General features: G+C 37.1%; 1 protein-coding gene across 3 annotated transcripts in view; it reads right to left on the bottom strand.

Annotated features, from left to right (window-relative positions):
* Window positions 1-606: 606 nt before the first annotated feature.
* Window positions 607-23,992, bottom strand: part of LOC115952741 (glycosyltransferase-like At2g41451) — a 50,409-nt gene continuing 27,023 nt past the window's right edge. The window contains exons 1-11 of one of the 3 annotated variants that reach the window (XM_031069971.1): window positions 10,523-11,028; window positions 9,503-9,652; window positions 9,301-9,353; window positions 6,842-6,950; window positions 6,614-6,748; window positions 6,479-6,523; window positions 4,829-5,016; window positions 4,222-4,363; window positions 2,653-2,699; window positions 1,608-1,695; window positions 607-1,494 (exon numbers count right to left, since the gene is read on the bottom strand). In XM_031069971.1, the coding sequence (XP_030925831.1) occupies window positions 1,213-1,494; window positions 1,608-1,695; window positions 2,653-2,699; window positions 4,222-4,363; window positions 4,829-5,016; window positions 6,479-6,523; window positions 6,614-6,748; window positions 6,842-6,950; window positions 9,301-9,353; window positions 9,503-9,652; window positions 10,523-10,912 (1,629 nt within the window). In that variant the 5' untranslated portion in view covers window positions 10,913-11,028 and the 3' untranslated portion in view covers window positions 607-1,212. Of the gene's footprint in view, window positions 1,495-1,607; window positions 1,696-2,652; window positions 2,700-4,221; window positions 4,364-4,828; window positions 5,017-6,478; window positions 6,524-6,613; window positions 6,749-6,841; window positions 6,951-9,300; window positions 9,354-9,502; window positions 9,653-10,522; window positions 11,029-23,992 lie in introns of those variants that run through there. The other 2 variants (XM_031069972.1, XM_031069974.1) reach the window with 2 other exon arrangements.

Here is a 23,992-nt window from a genome sequence, read left to right as displayed (position 1 = left end):
TCAATTTGAAAGAAAACCTAGTTCGATAAACTATTCTAACTTCTTTACCCGTGCCTAGAATTTTGTTTTTCCTTTTTTTTAAAATTTTTTTTTATCCTTTTTGATAAAATACAAATAAAAAAATAAAAAAATCGTTGAGCTTTGGATGAAAATCAAGCTAACCTCATATTGTTTTAATTTGAAATTTTAATCCTAAAGTTACATAAATGACCAAAATTCTATATATATATTAAAGTAGAATTTTAACTTGTAGCTTCCATTTCATGATAATTGTTTTTTATCAACAAACCAAGACACCAATCGCCAAAATTTTAATCCTAATGTTATGAAAATGGCCAAATTGGTCATTTTGCTACATTTTTGCTAGTTAGCACTACAGTGCACAAGATAGAATTTACCATCACTTAACTATAACAACAATTTGCCCATTTCTAAAATTTTAGGGATTAAAATTTCAAATTAAAATACCAGGGGTTTAATTTGATTTTGACTTCACAAATGTGAGACCCAATGACCCACCCCATGTGAGAGGGATGATGCATTCAACAATTACAAATAATACCACCTCCTCAAAAAGAGAAATGTGGGATGCATGGAGCTCTAGCCTTAAAAATTTCCCAAACAGAGGAATGGGAATCAAACATTCCTTTCCATTATTTTCTACTCCTTTCCCTGTCCCATATTGTCAATTTGTCTGCTGCTGTCATCATTATTACAGCCATTAGACCCAACATCAAATCAATAAATCCACAGAAGGCTTTTCTATTTTAACTAAATGGAGAAAATCAATGGCAATCAGCCATGTTTATTGAGCAGCCATCTCAGTATTATGACTGGGGAAAGAATATTGTAATGTCACCCCCTTCAATATGTATTAACAAACAAATGTGAGGCCTAATATTTCAGATTACAACCTCGGGCAATCAGCCAATGGTTACACATGGTCAAGCTGTAAGAAAATCAAGAATCTGCAATCCAAAATCCGCTCTACACCTATCACTCTGTAAAACCTATAATCTAAACCTGAAATGTACACCAGCGCTTGGGTAATGATCGGGAAGAACCCCATAAAACTGAACAATGAAGTGCCTCAGAATAGCCAACAGCTTTCTCTCATTCTCTTCTGTTCTCTTCTCAGGAAAAATTCAAAATCTCCAAACAGGAAGCTGTCTATGGCAAGGAGGGATGGGTCATAGTCAATGTCAAAAAAATTTATGTATCAATGTGAAAATCATGCAGGCCAGGAGGAGATAAGGGTGGGATAGCCAAGGGGTGAGAATCAAATTCTGTGATTTCCAAGACCTTTCTTCCATTTGTTTGGGTCTCTCTGCTGTTACCAATCTTTCTTGAAGAAATAACTCCAGATGATGGTACCCTAGAAGAGTTGCTACTCTCAACAGATTTTAAGAAACTTTCCTTTGAAACACTCGTTTTCATAGCTGATGCTATTGTGGTGCTAAAAACACCAGATTCCCTCAGACTTTGAATAATGACCTGAAGAGAAAAAAAATTAAAAGTTTGACAATATCCAACAGCCATGCATAGGTTCAAAGAATATAAAATAACATGCCTTTAAAGACATTAAATATGAAAGCAATTGAACTCACACTAGGAGCATAAACGCGAGTCAAGATACCCTTCCTCATAAGTTTTAAGTTTAGTTCTTTGTCAGTCCACACAATGCGTTCATTGTACCTAAGCAAAAATGTAATACCAGTGAGAAGCAAAAACTTCAAGGATACAAATCCAAGGAATAGTACATATCTCAATTATAATACAACCCCTTCTTATCTGTTTACTAATGTGGGTTGTAATAGGTCATCTTGGGAACAAGAAAACACAAGAAAAGTGAGTCTCATTCAAATTCTAAACATGGGTCATCCTTCCCAATGAAAGTCACATTCGCAACAATCATTCCCACAGTAAATGCTAAAACCACAATGAAATAGTTCAATTTCTGTGGGATATCCAATTGCACCCTAGAATGTAACTTGCACTGTGCAAAATCCTAGGAAAATTAATATTTGTACTAGCATTGTTGCATTGTCAACTTTTTTAGAACCTAAACTTACAATTTTTTCCTTGAGTTTGAATTTCAAAACGTGGTGTAAGGGTGTAATGTAACATTCTGGATATTCTAAACCACCTTCAATCTTATCTTTTTTGGATTACATAGCTGTATAAGAGAGAAATATGGCTAAAATTAAAGATTTCAATTTTGTTTCACTTTGACTATTTTAACCCCAATATATGGCCTTAGTTCTTATTTCTTAATTTTTTTTTTTTTTTAAATTATATCATATTGAAGAGTTATTTTTGAGATTTCAGAGCAGTGGATATCACAACAACATCCAATCCTTATTTCCAAAATTTTGGGGTTACTATAAATTCTCAACTTATTAGTCAGGGTCAATCACATGTGTGCACCAAATTCTTCTATTTCAATGACTTTATGAATGTTACTTATTTTACGTATTTACTATTTTTTGGTAGGAACAATGTTAAGAAAATTTGGGGGCATTTTTTAAAGCACAAAAAAGTGGACACCAAAGGCCTCTAGTATATTCAGCAAAAAAAAACAAAGGCCTCCAGTATATAGAGATGAACTCCATTTGGAAATCATGAATAGAAAAGTTTGAGAGTTCCTCATACCAGCGAAGCATTTCCTCCTCTGTTGCAGTGGAAGCAATTATGAATGCCTGCATAGGAAAAATAGGACAGCAGTAAGCAAGATGAGAATGTGTTTGCACTAAAATATTTAACTAAAAAATTAAATTATAATGACATTAAGGCCTTTTGGTAGCAATGGGAATTTGAAATAAATATTCTAGATTCACATATCTTAGATCCTCTCTCTCTCTCTCTCTCTCTCTCACACACGCACGCACACACACATTAATACCAAAAAATCTCTTCTTCTTTTTTAATTTTTTAATTTTCCTTAACCAATCATAAAGTTGACTTTAGCTGGAGACCCCACGTGCACTACCCAGATGTTTGTAATAACACAAACGAGAAAGGGATCACCTTCTAAAAGGAAACATCTACATAAAAGAGGCTTGTTGCAGATAAGCCTTACAAAAAGTGGACCAAAAGAGAAAAATAAGGGGGAAATGAAAAAACTGGGAAACGACAAAATATGTAGAAAGGCATCATATCTATAATGATGATCATCAAAAATTGCCTTTTGGATTTACAATAGAACTGTTTCATTTATGGAGCCAAACAATATGGAAATAAATAATGGTTCACTGCTGAAACACAGCTCCCAACCTTAATCATGTGTTGACAAAATGTACTTGGGATCCATAGACCTGTGTCTATTTATCATAATGTCAAGGTGGTGATTTTGGTTCACTTGGTTTCAAGGGTAACAAAACCAGCTCTCCAAACTACATGCCATCTACAATGTGTGTTACATTAATTTTAAGACAATTGTCACCAATTACTAATATTAAAAAAAAAAAAAAAAAAAAAAAAAAAAAAAAAAAAAAAAACATTGGTCACCAATTATATATCTAAAACAAGTACTATGTAGAGGATCAAACGGAGCTGTACAAGAGTTTCTGATAAGTTACCACTTACCGTAAGAACAAAAAATTAAAGATAAAAAGGGAAGAAAAAAAAAAAACCCAAATAGAAAAAATGAAAATCAAACAAGAACTTTCATCTCCAACCACAGAATGAGATAGAGAGTCTAGTATCTATCCCACAAGAATCTCCAACTATAATGAGAGAGAGATAGAGCCTGTATTTATCCCTTAGTATTACACTTTCCTCCTATGAATCCTGAGGAAGTGTATTTCTGTCTCATCTCATTGATAATTCAGTAAAATAATAAGCATAAGTACAGGCATTCACCATGCATAAAATAAAATAACAAAACGAAGGGACAGCCTAGCTTAATATGATTGAATTGAGATGCCCCATTGTGTTGCCTTAGATAAATTATTGGATTTAAATTTGCACCTAAGCATGAAATGTTATGTAATAACTTTAAAAATAACCACAGATATCATGAAAAGAAATTTATACACATGATGTGTAAATCAAGAATAAGATGGCTGGCAATATATGAAGTGCCAAAAGGGAAAATAATTTAAGTAGGAGGAGCACAAAACTAAGCTGGCGCTCATGCAATTCAAAAGATGATTTTTTTTTGCCACCGTGGGTGGGGGGGAAGGGGTGGAAGACCAGCATAGTGAAGGAATCAGAACTCACAGCTCTGTCAAACTCCAGCATGAAGCATCTTTTAACATCTTCCTTTGTAGGCTTGCAGCCACACCGGTCACGTCTTGAAGTTAAATCAGAAAATTTAGGGTATGTGTAATGTAGAACAGCAGCCTCATCTAATTTGATCTCACTATGAAAAGAATGAAAAGGAAACATAAGTGGTTGTACAAGGGGGAAAAAAAAAAAAAACCTTACCTATTTAACCATAAATTTCAACACTTAAAAAGAAAGAATTTGAGGGTAAGAAAAAAACTAGTATCATGTCGGTCCTAGGAAAACATAATTACCAAGATTCCAAGGAGCTCATGTATGATAATATATTACATGCTATATTGAACCTTCACAGGAACTAGCATATCAACAGTAAGTCTTAGTGCACACATGCACAAACCTTTGAAACATTGATGGTGAAATGCATGCACATTAAATTTCAGAAACATGACAGAATCAATGCCAATGGGCTTGTAACTCAATTGGCACCTACCCCCCATCCCCAGTCCCCGTGTCACAGGTTTGACCCATCTCCCCTCTCCTCTCCCCAAAAGAGCAACCCAAAAAAAATATATATATATTAAAAAAAACAGAATTATCATACTTTGGGGACTTCATGTAGTTGTGCCATCTGTGTGCACCATTGGGACGAAGATGATCTTGAATCCGAGCAGCTGATTTCCCATTTCCATAGGTCAAAAAGTAGTTTGGGTTACCACGAGTTGCATCTTTGTAATTGCCAAAATATACCTCTTTTGGAAGATGATCATAGTTCTTCTTGAACATTGAGACCTATGCCAACATAAGATAAGTGACATTGGTTAATAGCAACGTGTATCTATGCATGTGTTGTTCACTTGTTTGTGTTGCAATAAAAAATCAAAATGCATTTGACAATTATGATGGGAACACTGAGTCAATTGTAAAACTTGAACAAACATTTTTTTTGATAAGTAATTGTAGAACTTCAACAATTAAACTATCTCAGCACTAAAACTTGATTTTGCAATATGCCAAAACTGACAGTGAAGCTATTCTAATCACAGTAGAGTAATCATCATGCAGAATCTAGAAACATGTTTCAAATGAATGAAATTTCTCAACAAATCAAAAAGGTGCAAATCCTAAAACGTGCACAGGCAAAACCCTCACATGGCCACAGGAGAGCCTTGAAATACTTGGAAGATAATGGCCGGTTCGTTACATTGCCAGAGAGGGGCCATTGGACCAAGCAAATCATATGTAAAGAGACAGGACCCAATATTGTGTACATTTCATATATTTGATTAGCAGATAGCAAAAAGGCCATTACCTAGTGTGGTCCCCCTTAAGTGGGGCCCAACAAATTTTAGATATTAGAAGAAAAGATAGAAAAAAATGATCATGAGCTAGTGCTAGTCCGACATAAGTGGGTCCTGTAAGTTCTAATTAGAAGATAGCAATGCTTAGACTTTCTACAAGAAAAAAAGGGAGGCCAAAGGCAAACTTTTTACAACACTTCCATTCATTCCATAACAACTACTTCTTTAGTTTTATAAGATATTTGTGTTCATAACCCTGAACATAGACTTCTCTTCTCCAAAAAATAAAACTTATTACTTAAAAAATAATAAAAACTAAAAAAGTATGTGATCTTGAGACATTTTATACTAGAGCGTAATAACTTGTAAGTTCCCTGCCCATAGATTCTTCAAAACTAAGCTACTTAAAAAATATGAAGCAGATTGCATCATAGTGAAGTGCTTCAACCTGCGTAACTTACTCACTGACCAAAATCCAGAAACTTCTTAAGTAATATATAGCTACAAACAAAACTAATTAATAATATCCAATCTAGGATAAAATAATTGCAGTAGTGTCCCATAATAGACCTCCGTTTGCATGGACATGTCCTGCAAGCATGTCTTATGTCTGCGTGTGTGTTAAGCATATACTAAGGACCTATTTGGAAAACTAAAAAGTAGGACTAGGAAATTCAATATCAGATCTAACAGGCAGTCTAGTAAATATTTCGTTACTTGTCCAAAAATTATTTTCCCTCAAAGCAACCTTGACAAGTTCTATTTGAAAAAAATTATGCATCTTGGACTTTCCCAAACACAATCTACTTGAATTGACAAAGATTGAAAAATGTCTAAAGAGATGGTCCATTATACGAAGAATTTAATATTACAACTTAATCCGTAAGAATGTTGCTAACTTTTAATATTACTGAAATCCTAGCTAAGTCAAGCGAAGACCAAAGAGAATATACCTCACTGAAAGGTTCCTTAATATCATCTCGTTCAACACTGCTCTCCTGAAACAAAACATATGCCAACATAAAAAAAGCAATATTATTTACCATATCAAATAAAATTTTACATTTAAATAAATCTTTTTCACTCACATAATTTGGAAAGATAACCATATCAACATTTCCAGGAATATCAGACAGCAATTGTCTCAAAGAGTACTCCCTAGTTCCTGCTGGATGTATTAGTTCATCAGTGTCAAGATGGAAAATCCAATCCATTCCAGCCTCCTAAAATTGTAAAAAATAATATTAGACATTTTATTATATAATGAAAATATACTAATCATGTCATGCAACAGATGAAAAAAAAAGTATACATACCCGTGCCATGACAATCGCCATTTCCATATTGAGAGATTGCTTCACAAACAACTCATAGTTACATGGCTTGTAGAAGAAGCTGGCCAACCAAGTTTCATTCCAGATCCGGCTAATTATATAATCACCACAGAGAGGGGAAATTGAGCATAAATAATCAGATTAATTGAAGTTAATAACATGTACAAAATAATAAACTTTCACAACGTAAAAGCAATTAGACAGAATAGCAATGAACATAGACCTTAAAGTAACATAACTTTAATATTAAAACTAGAAGGTATATGATGCAGGAGCAAAACCAAAATTATTGTAGAGTTTATATTTTCAGATTTTTGGATTTATCTTATAGGAAATTGAATAATTGTAGACTTTTATTTGGATAGGGATTAGATTTGAGATTAGATAGGTATTAGTATTTGTGTTCAATTATGATTAGTTTTGGTATGTTGTCATCTTTATCTCTTTATTTTCCAATTCTAGCTCTATATAAGAGTCTAGTTTATTTGTATTTGGAGAATAGATGTGATTAATGAAATTCAGATTGGAGATTTTTTCCAGTTGTTAGGTGCTGACTGCTAACACCTTAGGTGTTGATTCCTAAGGGTTTAGCTTGGTGCTGATTCCAAGCAACCTAAGTCCTGACTGTCAAAAACCAAATTACTGTGTTCAAACAACCCGCCACCATCAGCCAAAAAAAAAAGACACAGATCTGGAAATCCCGCTACCCAGCTGCCCAATCTCATCATTAGACCTGCTCCTTCGACTCCACCATCATCTGCTCACATGTACTCTGCTGCGCTGCTGTAAACTGCCAGAAGATCTTCATTGTCTCACCGCTGGACCTCTTCACACGCCCCCCATCGCTGCCATTTTGACTGGTTGTATCCAGTACCTGAAATTTTGGCCAGATCTCACTGGTTTTTCAAAGTTCCACATAAATGAGACAAGATCTGACCCGCCATATTGAAAGCCTAAACCCAACCAGTGACTTCCCTTTAACGTTCTGTAGTGCCAGGCCCAGGCTATACAGCACATCAGCATGAAGTGTAACACTCAAGTGCACAAGCTCAGGTTCTTATCACAATTTTTTTTAGAGATTTATTATTTTAGGGCACAATGGTAGTAGTCCAACCACCTATTTTTTATGGGTATAGAAATCAAGACCCATGGATTTTCAAATGTTGGATATTTGAGGTGGACAATCAACAATTCTTTGCACAAGTGCAATTATCAAACGACAAACAAAAGATGTGGTATGCCAAAACAAGAGCTGCTGGTAGAGCTTTAGAGTATTGAAAACATTATGAGAGCCTTCACTTTAGATGCCATTGGTCTCAAATTACTTGGGAAAGAATGAAAGAAGATCTTTGTATTGTATATTTCCCACAGTATTTTCACAAAGATCTACAACAACCTTCTCATGGCAATTTATGAGATCAAAGACCAAGTATGAGGCAGTGCAACAATGCAAAGCTAACTCATGAAGTATCTGCCATATGCCAAGACTTAGGAAATCTAATGAAAACTGTTGAAGACTTGGCTAATCAAATGAAGGTTGTTCAAGACTTGACTACTCAAATGAAGGAAAATCAAGTACCATCGGACCTTGATATTGACAAAGAAGTGCAAGTGTCAATCGGAGTTTCAATGTTCATGCAACCAGAAGAGTCTACTACAGAGTTTAAACAACAAGAAGCCTCTATTCTTGAAGAATCATCCATAGTACATGCAGATCTACAGTTTGATAAAGTCAAAAAGGTTGATGTTCCAATTCCTCACATTGAGTTTGTGATTCCAGAAAAGTTTCCAGCAAAGTTTCATGAGGTGGAATACAAGGTTTATCTATTTTCAATGCTCCCAAAGTCGATTCCTCAACTACAGCAAGTGTTATATGTGCCAGAGTTTTCATCATTCAACACTTTAAAACTCGAGGTCAAGTTTTCTCCAACCAAGGGAGTATGATGCAGGAGCAAAACCAAAATTATTTTAGAATTTATATTTTCAGATTTTTGTATTTATCTTATAGGAAATTGAATAATTGTAGACTTTTATTTGGATAGGGATTAGTATTTGAGTTCAATTAGGATTAGTTTTGGTATGTTGTTATCTTTATCTCTTTACTTTCCAGTTCTAGCTCTATATAAGAGTCTAGTTTATTTGTATTTGGAGAATAGATCTGATAAATGAAATTCAGATTGGAGATTTTTTCCAGTTGTTAGGTGCTTACTCCTAAGGATCCTTAGGTGCTGATTCCTAAGGGTTTAGCTTGCTGCTGATTCCAAGCGACCTAAGTGCTGATTCTTAGGTTTATCTTTACTTTTCTTGTTCTTTTATTTTTCTATTAATTGTTCTGCACCAATAGTATTCTGATAGCAATAAACTATTCAATTAGAGAATTTCCTAAGAGAGGAAGACAAACACACACACTACTATATAATTTTAATGGAGAATGTACAAACCTTTTAGCTTGCTGCTCTTCTAATTCTCTGGTTCTGTATATAACTTTCACCCCCTGAACAAGATATGTCAAGTCCATAACAAGGAAAATTTAAGAAATTAAAAACAAGAGGGGAATTAAATTGACACAATGTGCAGCAACCAAAATACAAGGAGGTATTGAGTAGTAAAATGTAACAGAGAAGTGAAGAACTTAAGACTCACTGGAATTGATTCTAAGACTTTAGTCACATTTGCAGAGGCAGCCTTCCCTTCCACAAAAAGGAAAAAGTTTGAAACTCCAATAACTTTATGATAAAAGATCCATGGCAAAATCTGCTCTAGATTAGCAGAAGTGCTCGTCGTAATACATATCTGGCATACAGCAAATTGCAGAAGGAAGAGGTCACAAAGTGATCCATAATTCCCCATATCAAATATATGTCAAAATTAGCATCATTTCCTAACATCAATTATTCAAAATTAATCCAAAATAAGATTTCAAATTGCTAATATAGATTATGATCAAATGGAAGAATCCATGAAATAATTAAAATTGGCCATCAAACAGACTAAAAGGCCACAACAAACCAAACGGAAGAATTCAAAGGGCTTATGGATCAATAACCATCAATATCTCAGTAAATAAATGACCAACAAGTATCAAAGAGGTTCAATAGATAACTTCCATATCAATTCAGAAAAAAATCAAAGTCAACCTGAATGTCAAAACACCAAGCACCTTCTCCATCAGAGCTTCTATTTATAGCTAATCTTTTCAAGATTAATCAAGCAAAAAACAACAATAACAATTAAGCCTTATTAGTCCCAAATTTTTTGGGGTCAGCTAAGGTTTCCTCAACATATTAGTCACGGTCGGCCACATGTATTCTTTTTCGCTATTCTATTCTATCAAAAGTCAAAACCTTTGTTACTTCCTGACACGTTCAAGATCAATCAAACAAAATTAAAAATAAATAAAGCATATTGATGAAAACCTTAAATAGAAATGATCAAACAAAAACTAAAGCTCTAATGGGTTTGAATCAAAACACAGCAACACTAATCTCCTACATGAAAAAAAAAATTAAAAATTTGATCATCAATGAACAATATCGCATATAAGTCATATCCAAAATCCATTCTCATTCCAATAAAAATCACGCATTTATCTCTCAAACCATCACAGATCCAAAAACCAAAACACACCCACCAAAAAACAAACCCCAAGAACCAATATCGAACCTTTGGATTCAGATCCGACACGAGCCCGAAATTCCAATCCCTGTAATAAGGAAACGTCGGCGAGCGACTCTGACCGAGAAGATCGACACAATCGGAGCGAGAGGGGTGGGAGGGTTCGGACCCGGAAATGGCCATTCCGGGGAACTCATGGTGGTCCGGAGACCAACGGGTCACGGGGTCGTTGAGTCCGCCCCGCCATTGGAGAATGAAAGCGAAGCCAGCGAGGGTGAAGGAGAGAAGTGTGAGGAGCAAGACGAGGCGAGACGTGAAGGACTGTGAAGAAGAAGAAGAAGATAATGATAAAGATGAATAAGAAGAGGTGGGTCTGAGAGTAGAGTGGAAACCCGCCATGAAAGCTTGCTCTGCAGAGAGAGAGAGAGCTTGGTGCATATATATATACGACTGTTTACATGATATACGTAGACATTGTGGGTTTTTTTGGATGTGAAAATGAACGAGAAAGAGAGAGAATGAGAGATAGAGAGAGATTCGGAATTTGGAAGTGAAAGAAGGGAAAGAAAAGTTTGAAACTGAAAGCAACTCCTGAATGAAACGAATATATGAGCCGTTTTTTGTCGTTAGCTCTCTTTCTTTATTTTATTTTTTGTTAAAATATAATTGGGATTCTTTTTTTCATTTTTTTGGTTTTAAATATTTTTTTTTTTGACCGAAGAAGGTAGTGGTTTTAAACATTTTATTCAAAAGCAAATTCAAAACTTCATTCAAATATTTAATAATTACTTTTTTTTAAAAATATTATTTTGGTCTCTAAATTTTATCAAATGTTTGTTTTTCTTCCCTAAACTATTGAATAAAGTTACTTTTTCATTCCTATTTTTGTCTTTACAGTCTAAATTAATAAAAAAAAGAAAAAACTCTTTATAAAGTTTAAGGATTAAAAAAAAACTTTTTAATGTTTAAACACAAAAAAAAAATTGTTAAATTTTGAGGATCAAAATAACATTTTATCTTATTTTTGGACTGATTTTATTTTTGTATTGTTTATATGACAAACTAGAATTCTATAATAATAATAATGACATGCTCAAAAGTGGAGAAAAGAAAAAATTAAATTGAACTTCATTGAATTGAAAACATTAGGTTAAATTACTTTCTTTTTTTTTGGTTGAGAAACACTAAATATGTAAATTATTGGTTTAATCCTTCAACTATGCGATGAATTTTAATTTGATCTCCCAACTATTAATTATGTCAATTTAGTTTATCAACTTTCAAAATTAAGTACATTTTTATGTATGCAAACCTCCACTTTATTTAAAATTTGAAAAAATTAAGAGCATATGTTAAAAGCTTAAAATATAATGCAAAGTGAAGTCAATTTAAATTATTTATTTTTATTAAAATTTAAATGGAAGTGTACACACACAATTTGTAAGAGATAAATCATATGGTCACAAAGTAGTGTAACAAATTATAAAATTTTGATGTCTACAGGAAGGACTAGCAAAAAGCCTTACCTAATTTTATTTATAAAAAGAATAATAGTTCAAATCCTCCATTCTTGTTTTTATTATAACAAGAATTATCAGTATAAAAAAAGGGGGGGGGGGGGGGGAAGAGGTTGTAGGACTAAATGGCACAATTAATAGTTAGACTAACAATTGGAGGACTAGATTAGTAATTTAACCAAAAATATTATTATATGGTTATAGTATGATTTTTATTTTTTTTGAAAAGAAAGACAGAACTTATCATTTAAAGGTGGCCATTAAGATCGGCCTGAAGTACATGAATAATATCTGATAGTACATCTTTCATCTAGACTTGCATTTGAGAAATAGAAATTGCTTGTCTCGCTAAAGAGTGAGCTACAGTGTTACAATGCCTACGAACATGAGATTAATGAGATTAATGTATTTTTGAGAAACAAGAGGCAAAGTACTGTATGTCTTTCACTATGTCGCCGAAGTGTGACAATGAGTGAGACTTGTTCCAAAGTGCTGTGATGAGTATTTGTGAGTCACCATCCAATATCACCCAATCAAAACTTGTCTCCAAAGCCAACTCTAGAGCCATCTTCACCGCCATAGCTTCCATTTCAATGGCTGTGAAAGGGAGAGTAGTTTTTTTTTGCAAGAGAGAAACCATGACTTATCCCATTTCGTTGTGAATAACCACACCTATACTAGCACTGCTTTCTGAGTCAAATAGAGCACCATTGAAGTTCACCTTATATAGATTTCTATCTGGAGATTGCCAGCAAGTGGGTGGTTGTCCCACTGGTGTTATGGTCGAGGAATTATGGAGCCTAAAATCGCACAGCCTTTCCTTTGCTTGAGGCAACAACTAGCCGAGAGGAACTGCAAGTTTTTCAAGTTGAAGATTATTTTTCCGAGTCCATATCGCCCAGATTGCCATGAAGAGAGTGGGGTCCTCATTTTCTACAAAAATACAACCCATAAAATCAATAAACAATTTCGCTTGGCGTACGCTGTTGTGATTCCAAAGAAGGACTTTGTTCCAAAGCTCCAGTAGCTTCGGACAATGATATAAAGCATGGCCTACATCTTCTTTTTGGTCTTTCGTGGTGTTCATAGTGGTCGTTTGTGATAATTTATCACTTCACCAAGTTCATCATTGTAGGTAAAGAATTTTTTGTCACTCGCCAAACCAAATTTTTTACCTTACTCAGAACTTGTAAACTCCTATATGGGTTCTTATTTTTGGAAAGTACTGAAGTCCATTGATGACAAGGGATCTTGGGCCTCCAAGGATGGATGTTTGGACTGGGTCCGGTTCTCCGCAGCCTATTGGGGTCATTATATGAATCGGTTTGTGTACAAGTCACATAAAACTCCTCAAGGCAAAAAATGCGATTCTTCCTAAACGATAAAATACCATTATAAGTGTTTTAGTGTCATAAAATGACCTTTTATTCTTACGAAATAAGTAAGATAATTATTCATAATATTCACAATAAGAAGGAGATTGAAATAGAATATTTAAGGCTTATCTTTTATTGTGTGAACATTTAAAAGAGTTCCTTCACTTGGTTCCCTGAGCGTGATGTCGTGGTACCTCGAGCGTGACGTCGTGGTACCCCGAGTGGGATGTCGTGGTTCCCAGGGGTACTAGGCCTGTAATCCATGGAACCCAGAATACTGATTCCTTGAACTATAAGATTTTTCTCCATACTTATTATGCAATGGAGTTTTGCCCTTTACCTCTATAGGTCCTGAATAAGAACACACTATACAATACACATATCTTCAAATAATTGTTAGTTTTTTAGATTAGGATATACATTTTAATATGTATACATATATGTAAATGAATTTTCATGAGAACGATTCAGCTACAAGAATCTTGGCCCCAATTCTCACAGACTTAGTGCTTTTGCACAAGACATGTGGGATTTGGAACTCAAGTCCCAGTAGCTTTGCTTGGGCATTACCTTCCAAGATAATTAGGTGAGGGGGATTTTGTGGGAGAGAGTGATATCTGATGTGTGCATATTTTGGCATATGTTTCTTTAGAGGCTAAGTGATATTTTGAATTATCTCAAGGATATGGGACGAATTCCTCCACCTTGGCTCTCTTATTTTGTTCCTTTTCTCTCCCCTCTCCCTTGCTAGGCTCTTAAAACTCTAAGAATTATCTTTTTGAAACTCTGAACTCTCCCATTTTTCCTCTATTTGAATCCCCCCCCCCCTCTTTCTGCTATGCCTTAGTGTTCCTTTTATAATGGACATGGTCTGGTACCCCAGGCGAGGACATCCCTGGTCTACTGGGTAAAACCATGTCCTCTAGAACTTGAAAAAGTGCATTGGGCAGAGGTTTAGCTTAATTAGGCAATTATAACTCAAAAGGGGCATTTGGCTTTAGATACAGATGGAAGATTCCTTTTTGGAAAGTCAAAAGAGTGGGTGGTCTGCTCAATGCAATGTTTGACAGCTTTAATTGAAAGTGACGATTAAGAGGAAATTGTAGGGAGGTGTCAAGCACATGGGGAATTGAGTTTTCCATTGGTTCATGCATTCCAAGCAAATATATGAACTAAGGGAAACCTTCAGGATCCTCCTTTCATCAGAAATCACTCCCGTACCGACCAAACCACATCTCCTTTACTATCCACTCGGGATCCCACGAGTTTGGACCATGGGTTACAGAGATAATACCTGATTTTGCTGGATTTTTTTAATGGTTTTTTGCTGGAAATCTGAATATACACCTTGGCTTTCCCATATGTCAGCCAAGGTCCTCTTCTCAAGGCTTCAAAAGGACACATCAAGATCCTAGGGCCTTGAAATTAATTCTTCTTACTGCATATCCTCTGGCCCAACCGGGATCCTTCTTCTTGCTGCATGTCCTCTAGCTTGACCGAGATCCTCTTTTTATTATTATTATTATTATTTCTTTCTTTTTCCTTCTTTTTGGGACTTTGGGCCTTCATGGTCCTTCTTAACTTCATGTATTAGGCCTTCTTTTGTTCAGGTCCATGGTCGTTCCTTACTCTTCATGGAATGGGCTATCATGTAAAATTTTGGTCCTTAACAACTCCATATCGCTTCTCACAGAGGCTTCAGGCACTCAGGATCGAACTGACCAAGCTATGAATTCTAGAATTCTTGCTGTAAGAATTTGTGGCCCGACTTAATTAAGTATTCCCTCGTGTGGTTGAATGTCCAAGTGAGTGTATCAGCCTGATCCGTGTGGCATAATGGATTTTTTTTTTTTTAAACCTGGCAGCCTCGAAACTTAGCAGGTTGGCACCTATAAATTCTTCTTTCTAGGTTTTGTGCTCTTGGTCAATTAAAGCACTCACCTTGGCATCAGCTAGACCTCCTATAAATGGTGATAAATTTTTGGGAGAGTGTCTCACTGGAAGCCAACGCTCCCCCCAAATTGCACTTGATCGTCCATCACCTATCCGCCAAACTACTCCTCTTTTGATGACTTCTCTGCCCCTAAGAATACTCTTCCATGCATAAGAGGCTGAACTCGAGTTTGTGGCTTCCATGATTGTGCCATTAGGGAAAATTTTCACCTTAAAAATTCAATAGAACAATGAGTTTTAATTATGCAAGAGACGCCATGTTTGTTTTTGCCAAGAGTGCATTGTTAAACCTTGAAAGATCTTTGAACCCCATTCCACCTTGTGTCTTTGGTTTGCATATATCCTCCCACTTGGTCTAATGTATCATTCGGCCTTCCCTCTTTGCCCCCAAAAAATTTTCCGAATTAGAGCTTTTATATCATGGCACAAACTGCTAGGCAATTTGAAGCATGACATCGTATAAGTAGGTAACGCTGGGGTCACTGCTTTTATTAAAATCTCTTGGCCTGCTTGAGATAATAACTTGCCCTCCCATCTTTGTAGCTTCTTCCACACCCTCTATTTAATGTTGTCAAAACTCTCTTTCTCTTTTTGGCCAACAAATGATGGTAGACCTAAATATTTTTCATATTGTTGGACCAACCTCACCCCAAGAGCTTCTTTGATTGTATCCTGCAAATCCTGTGATGTTGACTTGCTAAAAATGAGAGTGATCTTCGTTCAATTTATCTAATGACCCGATGCACTTTTATACGTGGCTAAGACCTCCAAAAGCTTATGGCACTCATTTTCTTTTACTTTACAAAAAATATGTCTATCATCTTCAAAAAGCAGATGGGTTAGTCTAGGATCGTTCAACAAAGTGAAACCCCCTTATGTCACCCATTGTTTCAGCTTTTCTCAACAATCCAAGAAAACTTTTACTTGCATAGATTACTAACTGATCAATATATATATATATATATATATATATAATCGAAACCTTTAAAACTCTCACAATTTTCCACGTCAGTACAATATTTAAATAAAATTATCATTTAACAAGTCCAACTTAAACTCAAACTCATCATTATCATTTTTTTTAAACATAATTATTTTTGTATAGTCCAAACTTAAGAAGAAGTGAAACTTTATTTCGTTAAGAAGTCTAACTTAAACTCAAACTCAAATGTTGATAAATTATTTAAAAAAAAAAAAAAAAACCCTAAATAAATCCTATATTAAGATTATCCTAAACGTGGCTTTATTTGGATAAATATAAAAGTCATCATCTATTAATAAAGTTCAACTTCTTTGGATAATAGAAGTGTGGGGCCAGAGAATTTGTGGCCCCAGCCCACTTTACATTAGGGCCCAAAGCCAGAGCTGAGGAGAACTATTGCCGATGACACATAATGAAAATCCAAAAAAGGGGTAAGGATATGGCCGAGGACAATCTTATGCTCGGCACCCCATAGAGCCCCTAAAGGAAAGGACAAGCTCAGTGCAGGAACAGTCCAAGTGAAAAAGTTGCCAACACTGCAATAAAAAACTTTGCGTCTGACAGGTCCATGCTCTTCACCATGCTATTCAACTTTTACAACCACCCCCAACCACTCTAGGTATGGGTTGATAGGACAAGTATCAACCCCAGAAAGTGGAGCTTACATGTGGACACTGGAGGGAGGGTAAATGTGAGTATAAAAGGGAAAAAGAACTAAGGGAAAGAGAGGAGACCAAGAAGTCCCTTAAAAGAAAAATGAGAAGAGCACTAAGCTCCTGGGATGAGGTCTAACGACCGGAACCATTCAGGTTGCACCAGAAAAAGGTTTTGCCAGACACGCCAATTTCACCCTCGTATAAATTTCCATAGAAGTCACGACCAACCGCTGTCCGGTGACTAAGGCCTAGCCTTTCAAGCTCACGCTCTGTAAATTATATTGTTTGGGCCCATAACGTGCGAACCTAACATTATTTTGTGGGTCGTTACAAATTGTGTCCTTACAAGAAGAATTCTACTGCAACTTCTTATACAACAACTTAGTAATTAAGATGCTTAGTAGGCATCATTATCATTTTTTTTAAATAAAATAATTTTTGTTTAGTCCAAACTTAACAAGGAGTGAAACTCTATCTCTCTAACAAGCCCAACTTAAACGCAAACTTTGTGAGGTTAATCATGAACACTATAAAAGCAATGCAAACCCTAATATTTATTTTTAAAGCCGAGTAGAGGTATGAGCTTTTTTTATGTTATTTTCTTCTCCTCTACTTTGTTAAAAAAAATTATTTTATGGCTTTTCCTTTATTTTTTAAAAATTAATTTTCGTACATAAACCACCAAACTCTCTTTAGCCATTTTTTACAAGATAAAAAAGTTTGCAATAATTGAAATTATTCTTTGGAATATAACTCATCTTTCTTTTATATTTATCTATTGTTTAGTCATATATTTTTTTTTTGTTTCAATAATTTTTAAGCCGTAAATCATCTAATTCTTTAATATTTTTTAGTCTTTTAGAAGTTTTCATATCTGAATTTTTGAGTTATTTTTTTGCAATATCTAAAATTGTCTAACAAATTTTTTGCAAGCCATTGCATGTTCAAGTAATGACTTCTTTATTAAATTGTAACACAAATTGAAGTCATACAAGAGCAAATCATGCAATGATGTAATTTCTTAGGGTACGTTTACTACACTGAATGAGAATGACAATAGGAATTGTAATCTTTATTTCTAGGAATCAAATGTGTTGTAATGTAATAACTAAACTTATTCATTAGTTTGTTTGTAAGTTATAACATTAGAATGAAAAAGAGCCATGGTAGTATCATCATCGTGACTAGCTATAGTATATAAAATGACTTCACGAACTCTCTCTAGAGAGGAAGAAGCTGAGCTCGCCTGGAGCAATAAAAAGGTTAAAGATTTTAGTCATGCAGAGTTCAACGGCGGATCTCGGGCTTCCTCGCCCACATTGGAAAACCAAGCCAGAGGCCCTAATACCAAACCATCTTTTAAGGACAAACTGGTGGGGGAAATACCAGGTGCCTTTGCTTAAACTTTCGACTTGACCGACCAAATGGAGGAGGACATAGACTCCGATGATGAGTGTGGTGAGGCCTCCACCCCCATCCGTGAAGGGCAGGTAAGAATCATGTTGTCTAAAGAAATTAAGAAGCGCATTCGTGGCCCCTGGTCTAAGGTTGTCATAGTGAAACTGATTGGGAAAACTATGGGTCTCAACTATATGCAAAGCAGGTTGGCACAACTATGGAGACCTGAAGGGAGAATGGATTGCATTGATCTTACTTATGGCTTCTTCTTAGTCAATTCTACTCCAAGGATGATATAGAGAGGGTGATCAAAAGGGGCCCATGGTTCATCGGAGACCATTTCCTTTCATTGAGACTGTGGGAGCCGTTTTTCAAGCCGACGAAGGCAAACGTTTCTCTAGTTGCTGCTTGGATCAGGCTTAATGCACTTCCGATCGAGCTATACGAAACAGAGGTTCTTAAGGAAATTGGTGAATCCATTGGCAAGGTGCTACGGATTGATTCTCATACTGCCTTGGAGGCGCGTGGTAGATATGCTAGACTGTGTATCCAGATCGATATCATCAAGTAGCTTGTTAACAGCATTCTGATTGGCTGGTTTAAGCAAGTGGTTACTTATGAGGGAATCCATAAGTTGTGTTTTTCGTGTGGCAGAGTTGGGCATAAGATTGAAGCTTGCCCAAACACTATTCGCAAGGATAAGGAAAAGGAACCGGAAGCTTCAAGGAAGGAAACCGCAGGTGAAGGTAGCGCCGATCTGCAGAATTTGCACGGCGCTATCACACACAATGCATGCGAGGTGACGGACATGGACGGGCATTACGGTCCGTGGATGTTGGTGAGTAGGAAAGGATACGGACAGAAAGGGAAAAGGACAGAAAATGGTACTGGGCGTGGGTCAGGAATTACTAGCAGCTCGGCATGGTTGTCTACTAACCAACTGCCTCCAGTTTTTGCGGAAGGTACGTGCATGCCCGTTGGTGATCCTTCATCCAGCAAAAGCTTGCCGCGTAGGCTTGCCAATCCTAAGTATGGGGCTGGATCCAAGAATGGGACGAAATCGTGGGCTTCAAATTCTACTAATGTTTTGAATTTTAAGGATAGGCCCACTTCAAGTTCAAGCCCAAGTTCGGCCAAAATTTCTGTGGATAGTTTTAAGGCAGCAGTGGCTTGTTTAAAGCAAGATAATAGCCCATGCCTGGGTCCCCGTGTTCCCATATCCCATCCATCCTCAGTGAAAAATAAAAAACATTTGGCTAGAAAATTAGCCTCTGTAACTTTACCTAACACAGCCGCCTCTCCATGTGTGGAAAGTTCAGAGAAGAAAATCACTAACCCGCCCTTCACCCAGCCTTCTGCTTCTTGTTCTGTTCCCAACATTACCGCCGGCACCACTTTTGAATTCTCGGCGACTACCAATGTCGAGACTGGATCTTTTATTGATAGAGAAAAAGATTAGAATCTGCAAACCCAAATTATCGGAGAGAAGAGTCACGCCGATAAGCATATGGAGTCCGATGAAGGAGTTCAGATTTCTTCCCAGAGCTCAGATAGTGAAGTTGGGAGCCTTGCTGAAGTTCATATGGTGTCCGATGGTGGATGCCTTGCTGAAGATCATATGGTGTCCTATGAGGGAAATGGGGCCGCTCCTTTTCTCTAAAGTTTGTTCCGCTGTCTTTTTCCTCCAACCCTCCATGAATTTTATTATTTGGAACAGTAGAGGTGTCTTGAAGCCTTATTTTCAGGATCATATCCGTAATTTAGTCCAAGAGCATAATCTGGCCATTCTTGTGGTTATGGAGACGAAACTAGGGGGTGATAGAGCGAAGGCAATCACTAATAGGTTGCCGTTCGACGGTGCCATCCACACAAATACCATTGGACTCTCTGGTGGTCTATGGCTTCTTTGGAATGCTGACTTAGTGGAAGTGGAATTACTTGCAAAGACAGAGCAGGAAATTCACGTTGAAGTTAAGGTACGAGCTTCTAGACTTACTTGGTTATTTTCTACTATATATGCCAGTCCTAGGAGTGAGGAGAGATGTATATTGTGGGAGAATTTAACTAAAGTTGCAGATTTGCATAAGTTGTCGTGGGTCATAGCTGGCGATTTTAATGAGCCGTTAATTGATGAGGATAAATTCGGAGGTAGAGGCGTTAATATAAATTGATCTCTGGCTTTTAAGGATTGCCTTGATAGATGTAGTATGGTGGATATGGGATTTTCGGGTCCTAGATATACTTGGTCAAATAAGAGAGATGTCAGCAATTTGATTCTTGAAAGGATAGATAGATTTTTCATGAACCCGGATTGGTGCGTCATTTACCCGAATGCCAGAGTAACCCACCTTCCTAGGTGTCACTCTGATCATTGCCCTGTTCTCATGGAAGCGTCGCCAATCAGTACAGTCAAGCTCATCAGGCCGTTCCGGTTTCAAGAATTTTGGCTTTCTGACACCTCCTTTCCCAACATTGTTTCCAAAGCTTGGAATGGGAATAGAGATTTATCAGAGTCCATCGATTGTTTCTCTAAAGATGCTTCTGTGTGGAACAGAAACCACTTTGGCAACATCCATATGAGGAAAAGGAGAATTTTGGCTAGAATTTATGGCACTCAGAAGGCGCTGTCCAATAATCCTAGCTCCTCTCTTATTTGTCTTGAGAAGCAGCTCCTTAGTGAATTGGAAACTATTTTGGACCAAGAGCATGATCTTTGGCTGTTGAAGTCTAGGTTGAACTAGATGATCCAAGGGGATAGGAACACCTCCTTCTACCATGTGTCTACCCTTGCTCGGAGGAAAAGAAATCACATTGCGGCAGTCAAAGATGAAAGGGAGGTGTGGCTCACTGAGGATAGGGAGGTTATGGAGCATTTTAGGTCAGGATTCCATACTTTGTACACCACTGCTCAAGAGATGGTCTCTTGGACCCCCCTTTGTCTGGAGCAATGGCATGTTAAGCTGTCAGAGGAGGTTAAGCAATCGATTGATGTCATGGTTTCCACAGAAGAAATTAAGGAGGCTCTCTGGTCCATGAAACCTTACAAGGCCCCGGGTCCGGATGGGTTACATGTTGGCTTCTACCAAAGGTTTTGGCTCATTGTGGGGGAGTCAGTGAGGAAGGAGGTTGAAAAAGTCTTCATTACTAGGAAAGTTCTCGAGTATCTCAACAACACTCATACTGTTCTCATTCCTAAGATTCAAGGTCTGGAAACTATTGGAAACTACAGACCCATTAGTTTATGCAACTCAATCTACAAGATAATCACCAAGATTTTAGTTGCTAGAATCAGACCTCATCTAGACAAGCTTGTTTCGCCTTACCAGATTGCTTTCGTCCCAGGAAGGAGAGGTGTTGATAATGTTATCATTGTCCAAGAATTAATTCACACCATTGGGAGAACCAAAGGAAATAGAGGGATCATGGCCATCAAGATCGATTCGGAAAAAGCCTATGATAGAATTGAGTGGAGCTTTATTAGGGAGATGCTCACTCATTTTAATTTCCCAGAAAACCTCATTAAGCTTATTATGAGTTGTGTTACCACTATGTCCACTTCCCTTCTCTTGAATGGTGGCAGTCTTGACCCTTTCCTACCCTCGAGAGGTATTAGGCAAGGTGATCCTCTCTCCCCCTACCTTTTCATCCTTTGCATGGAGTTTTTGGGGCATTTAATAGAGGATAAATATGCTGCCAAGTTATGGACCCTTGTTAAAGCTTCCAGAAGTGGTCCGACTTTTTCGCACCTTTTCTTTGCTAACAACTTGGTCCTTTTTGCTAGTGCGACTCCTGAAAATTGTGCTACCATCAATTTTGTCCTTCAAGATTTTTGCAATAAATCTGGGCAGAAAGTCAGTGAAGCTAAATCCCGTGTTTTCTTTTCTCTTAATATCGACTCGGATGAAAGAGATGTTTTATCTGGCATTTTGGGATTCAGTGCTACTACCAACTTGGGCAAGTATTTGGGTTTTCCTATAAATCACCCAGGGAGGCAGAGGCATGATTTTGGGTTCATTTTGGATAGGGTTAAAAAGAAACTTGCTGGTTGAAGGCCAATCTGCTCTCTATGGCGGGTAGAATGGTTCTTATCCAAGCATCGACTTCAGCCATCCCTAGCTATGTAATGAAGAGTAATTCTTTACCCAACAAAATCTTCAATGGCATAGATAGAGTCAATAGGAATTTCCTCTAGGGGTCCTCTGAGCACGAAAGGAAAATGCATTGGGTCAACTGGGAAATAGTTACCAAACCCTAAGAATCAGGTGGTTTGAGGCTTCAATCTGCAAAAGGGAGAAACACGACTCTCCTAGCTAAACTTAATTGGAGGTTTCACACTGAGAAGGAAGCTCTATGGGCCAAAGTTCTCAGATTCAAGTATGGATCAAGGCAGCGGTTAATATCTAGAAATGAGTCAAGGCTTCCAAGCTCCTCTACCTGGAAAGGCTTGAGAAAAGGCATGGATGTATTCAAAAAAGGGTCTAAATGGGTTCCAAGGTATGAGAGCAGCCTTAATTTTTTGGTCGGATTGTTGGTTGAATAGTGGTCCCATCAGTTTTAGCATTCATGGCCCCCTCCCTCTAGATTCCGCCAGCCCCACTTTGAAAGACCTGCGTACTCCGTATGGTTGGGATTGGGCTGCCATTCCTTTTGATTTTCCCCCATAAATTAAAGCTGACATTCAAGTGGTTCCATTGTCGGTAGTTGCTAGAAGTTGTGATAAGTTGGCTTGGAAATTTTCTGCTAAGGGAAGTTTTGATATGAAGAGTGCTTACCTCTTAGCCACAGATCAAATGGTTGCTGGTTCCTATTTGGGTTCTTGGATTTGGAAGATCCAAACCTTGCCAAAAATCCAAATGTTCATCTAGAGGTGTATGCATAATAGTGTTGGTGTCAAGGAGTGCTTAGCCAAAAGAGGTATGTCATTAGACATTGTGTGCCCCTTGTGTTTGGAGGATCCTGAATCTATTTCCCATGCTCTTCGTGACTGTCGCCTTGTGAAACCGGTGTGGCATCAGTTGGGGTCACCACTTAAATACTAATTTCTTTTCTCAAGACTTTAATCTTTGGCTGTCTTCCAATGCTTGTTTAAAGTCTTCTCACACTGTCAAAGGTATTCCCTGGTTCTCCCTTTTTTCTTATGCCATAAGGGCTTTGTGGAAACAGAGGAATCAAGTGGTCTTCAACAACAAAGGTGTCAACCCAAACATCTCTAACGTGATATTTATGCAAGCCATGGAGTTTATGCACTGTGTAACTCAACCAAGGTGCAAGAATCGAATGATAGTCAGACAAATCAAATGGGAAAAGCCAGACACGGGTTGGGTCAAGCTCAATACTAATGGGGCTGCGGATGTTGCTGTAGGGTCGGCTGGAGGAGGAGGGCTGATTAGGGATGATCAAGGCAATTGGATCATAAGGTTCACCAGAAAAATCGATAAAGCCAGCAGTTTCTTGGCTGAAACGTGGGCCTTGCGTGATGGCTTAATCCTTTGTAAGCAGCTAAAGTTGAATGCTGTTATGGTGGAGCTTGATGCCAAAGCTCTTGTTGATGCTCTAAAAAATCCCTCATATGCTAATACTATAGTTTCCTCGCTTTTTGATGACTGTAGACATCTAGCTTCTTAGATTCCCCACCT

Source organism: Quercus lobata, chromosome 7, assembly GCF_001633185.2.
Source record: "Quercus lobata isolate SW786 chromosome 7, ValleyOak3.0 Primary Assembly, whole genome shotgun sequence".
Classification (NCBI taxonomy): domain Eukaryota; kingdom Viridiplantae; phylum Streptophyta; class Magnoliopsida; order Fagales; family Fagaceae; genus Quercus; species Quercus lobata.
The sequence above is the reverse complement of the archived record's forward strand: the minus strand, read 5'-3'. Positions and strand labels throughout refer to the sequence as shown.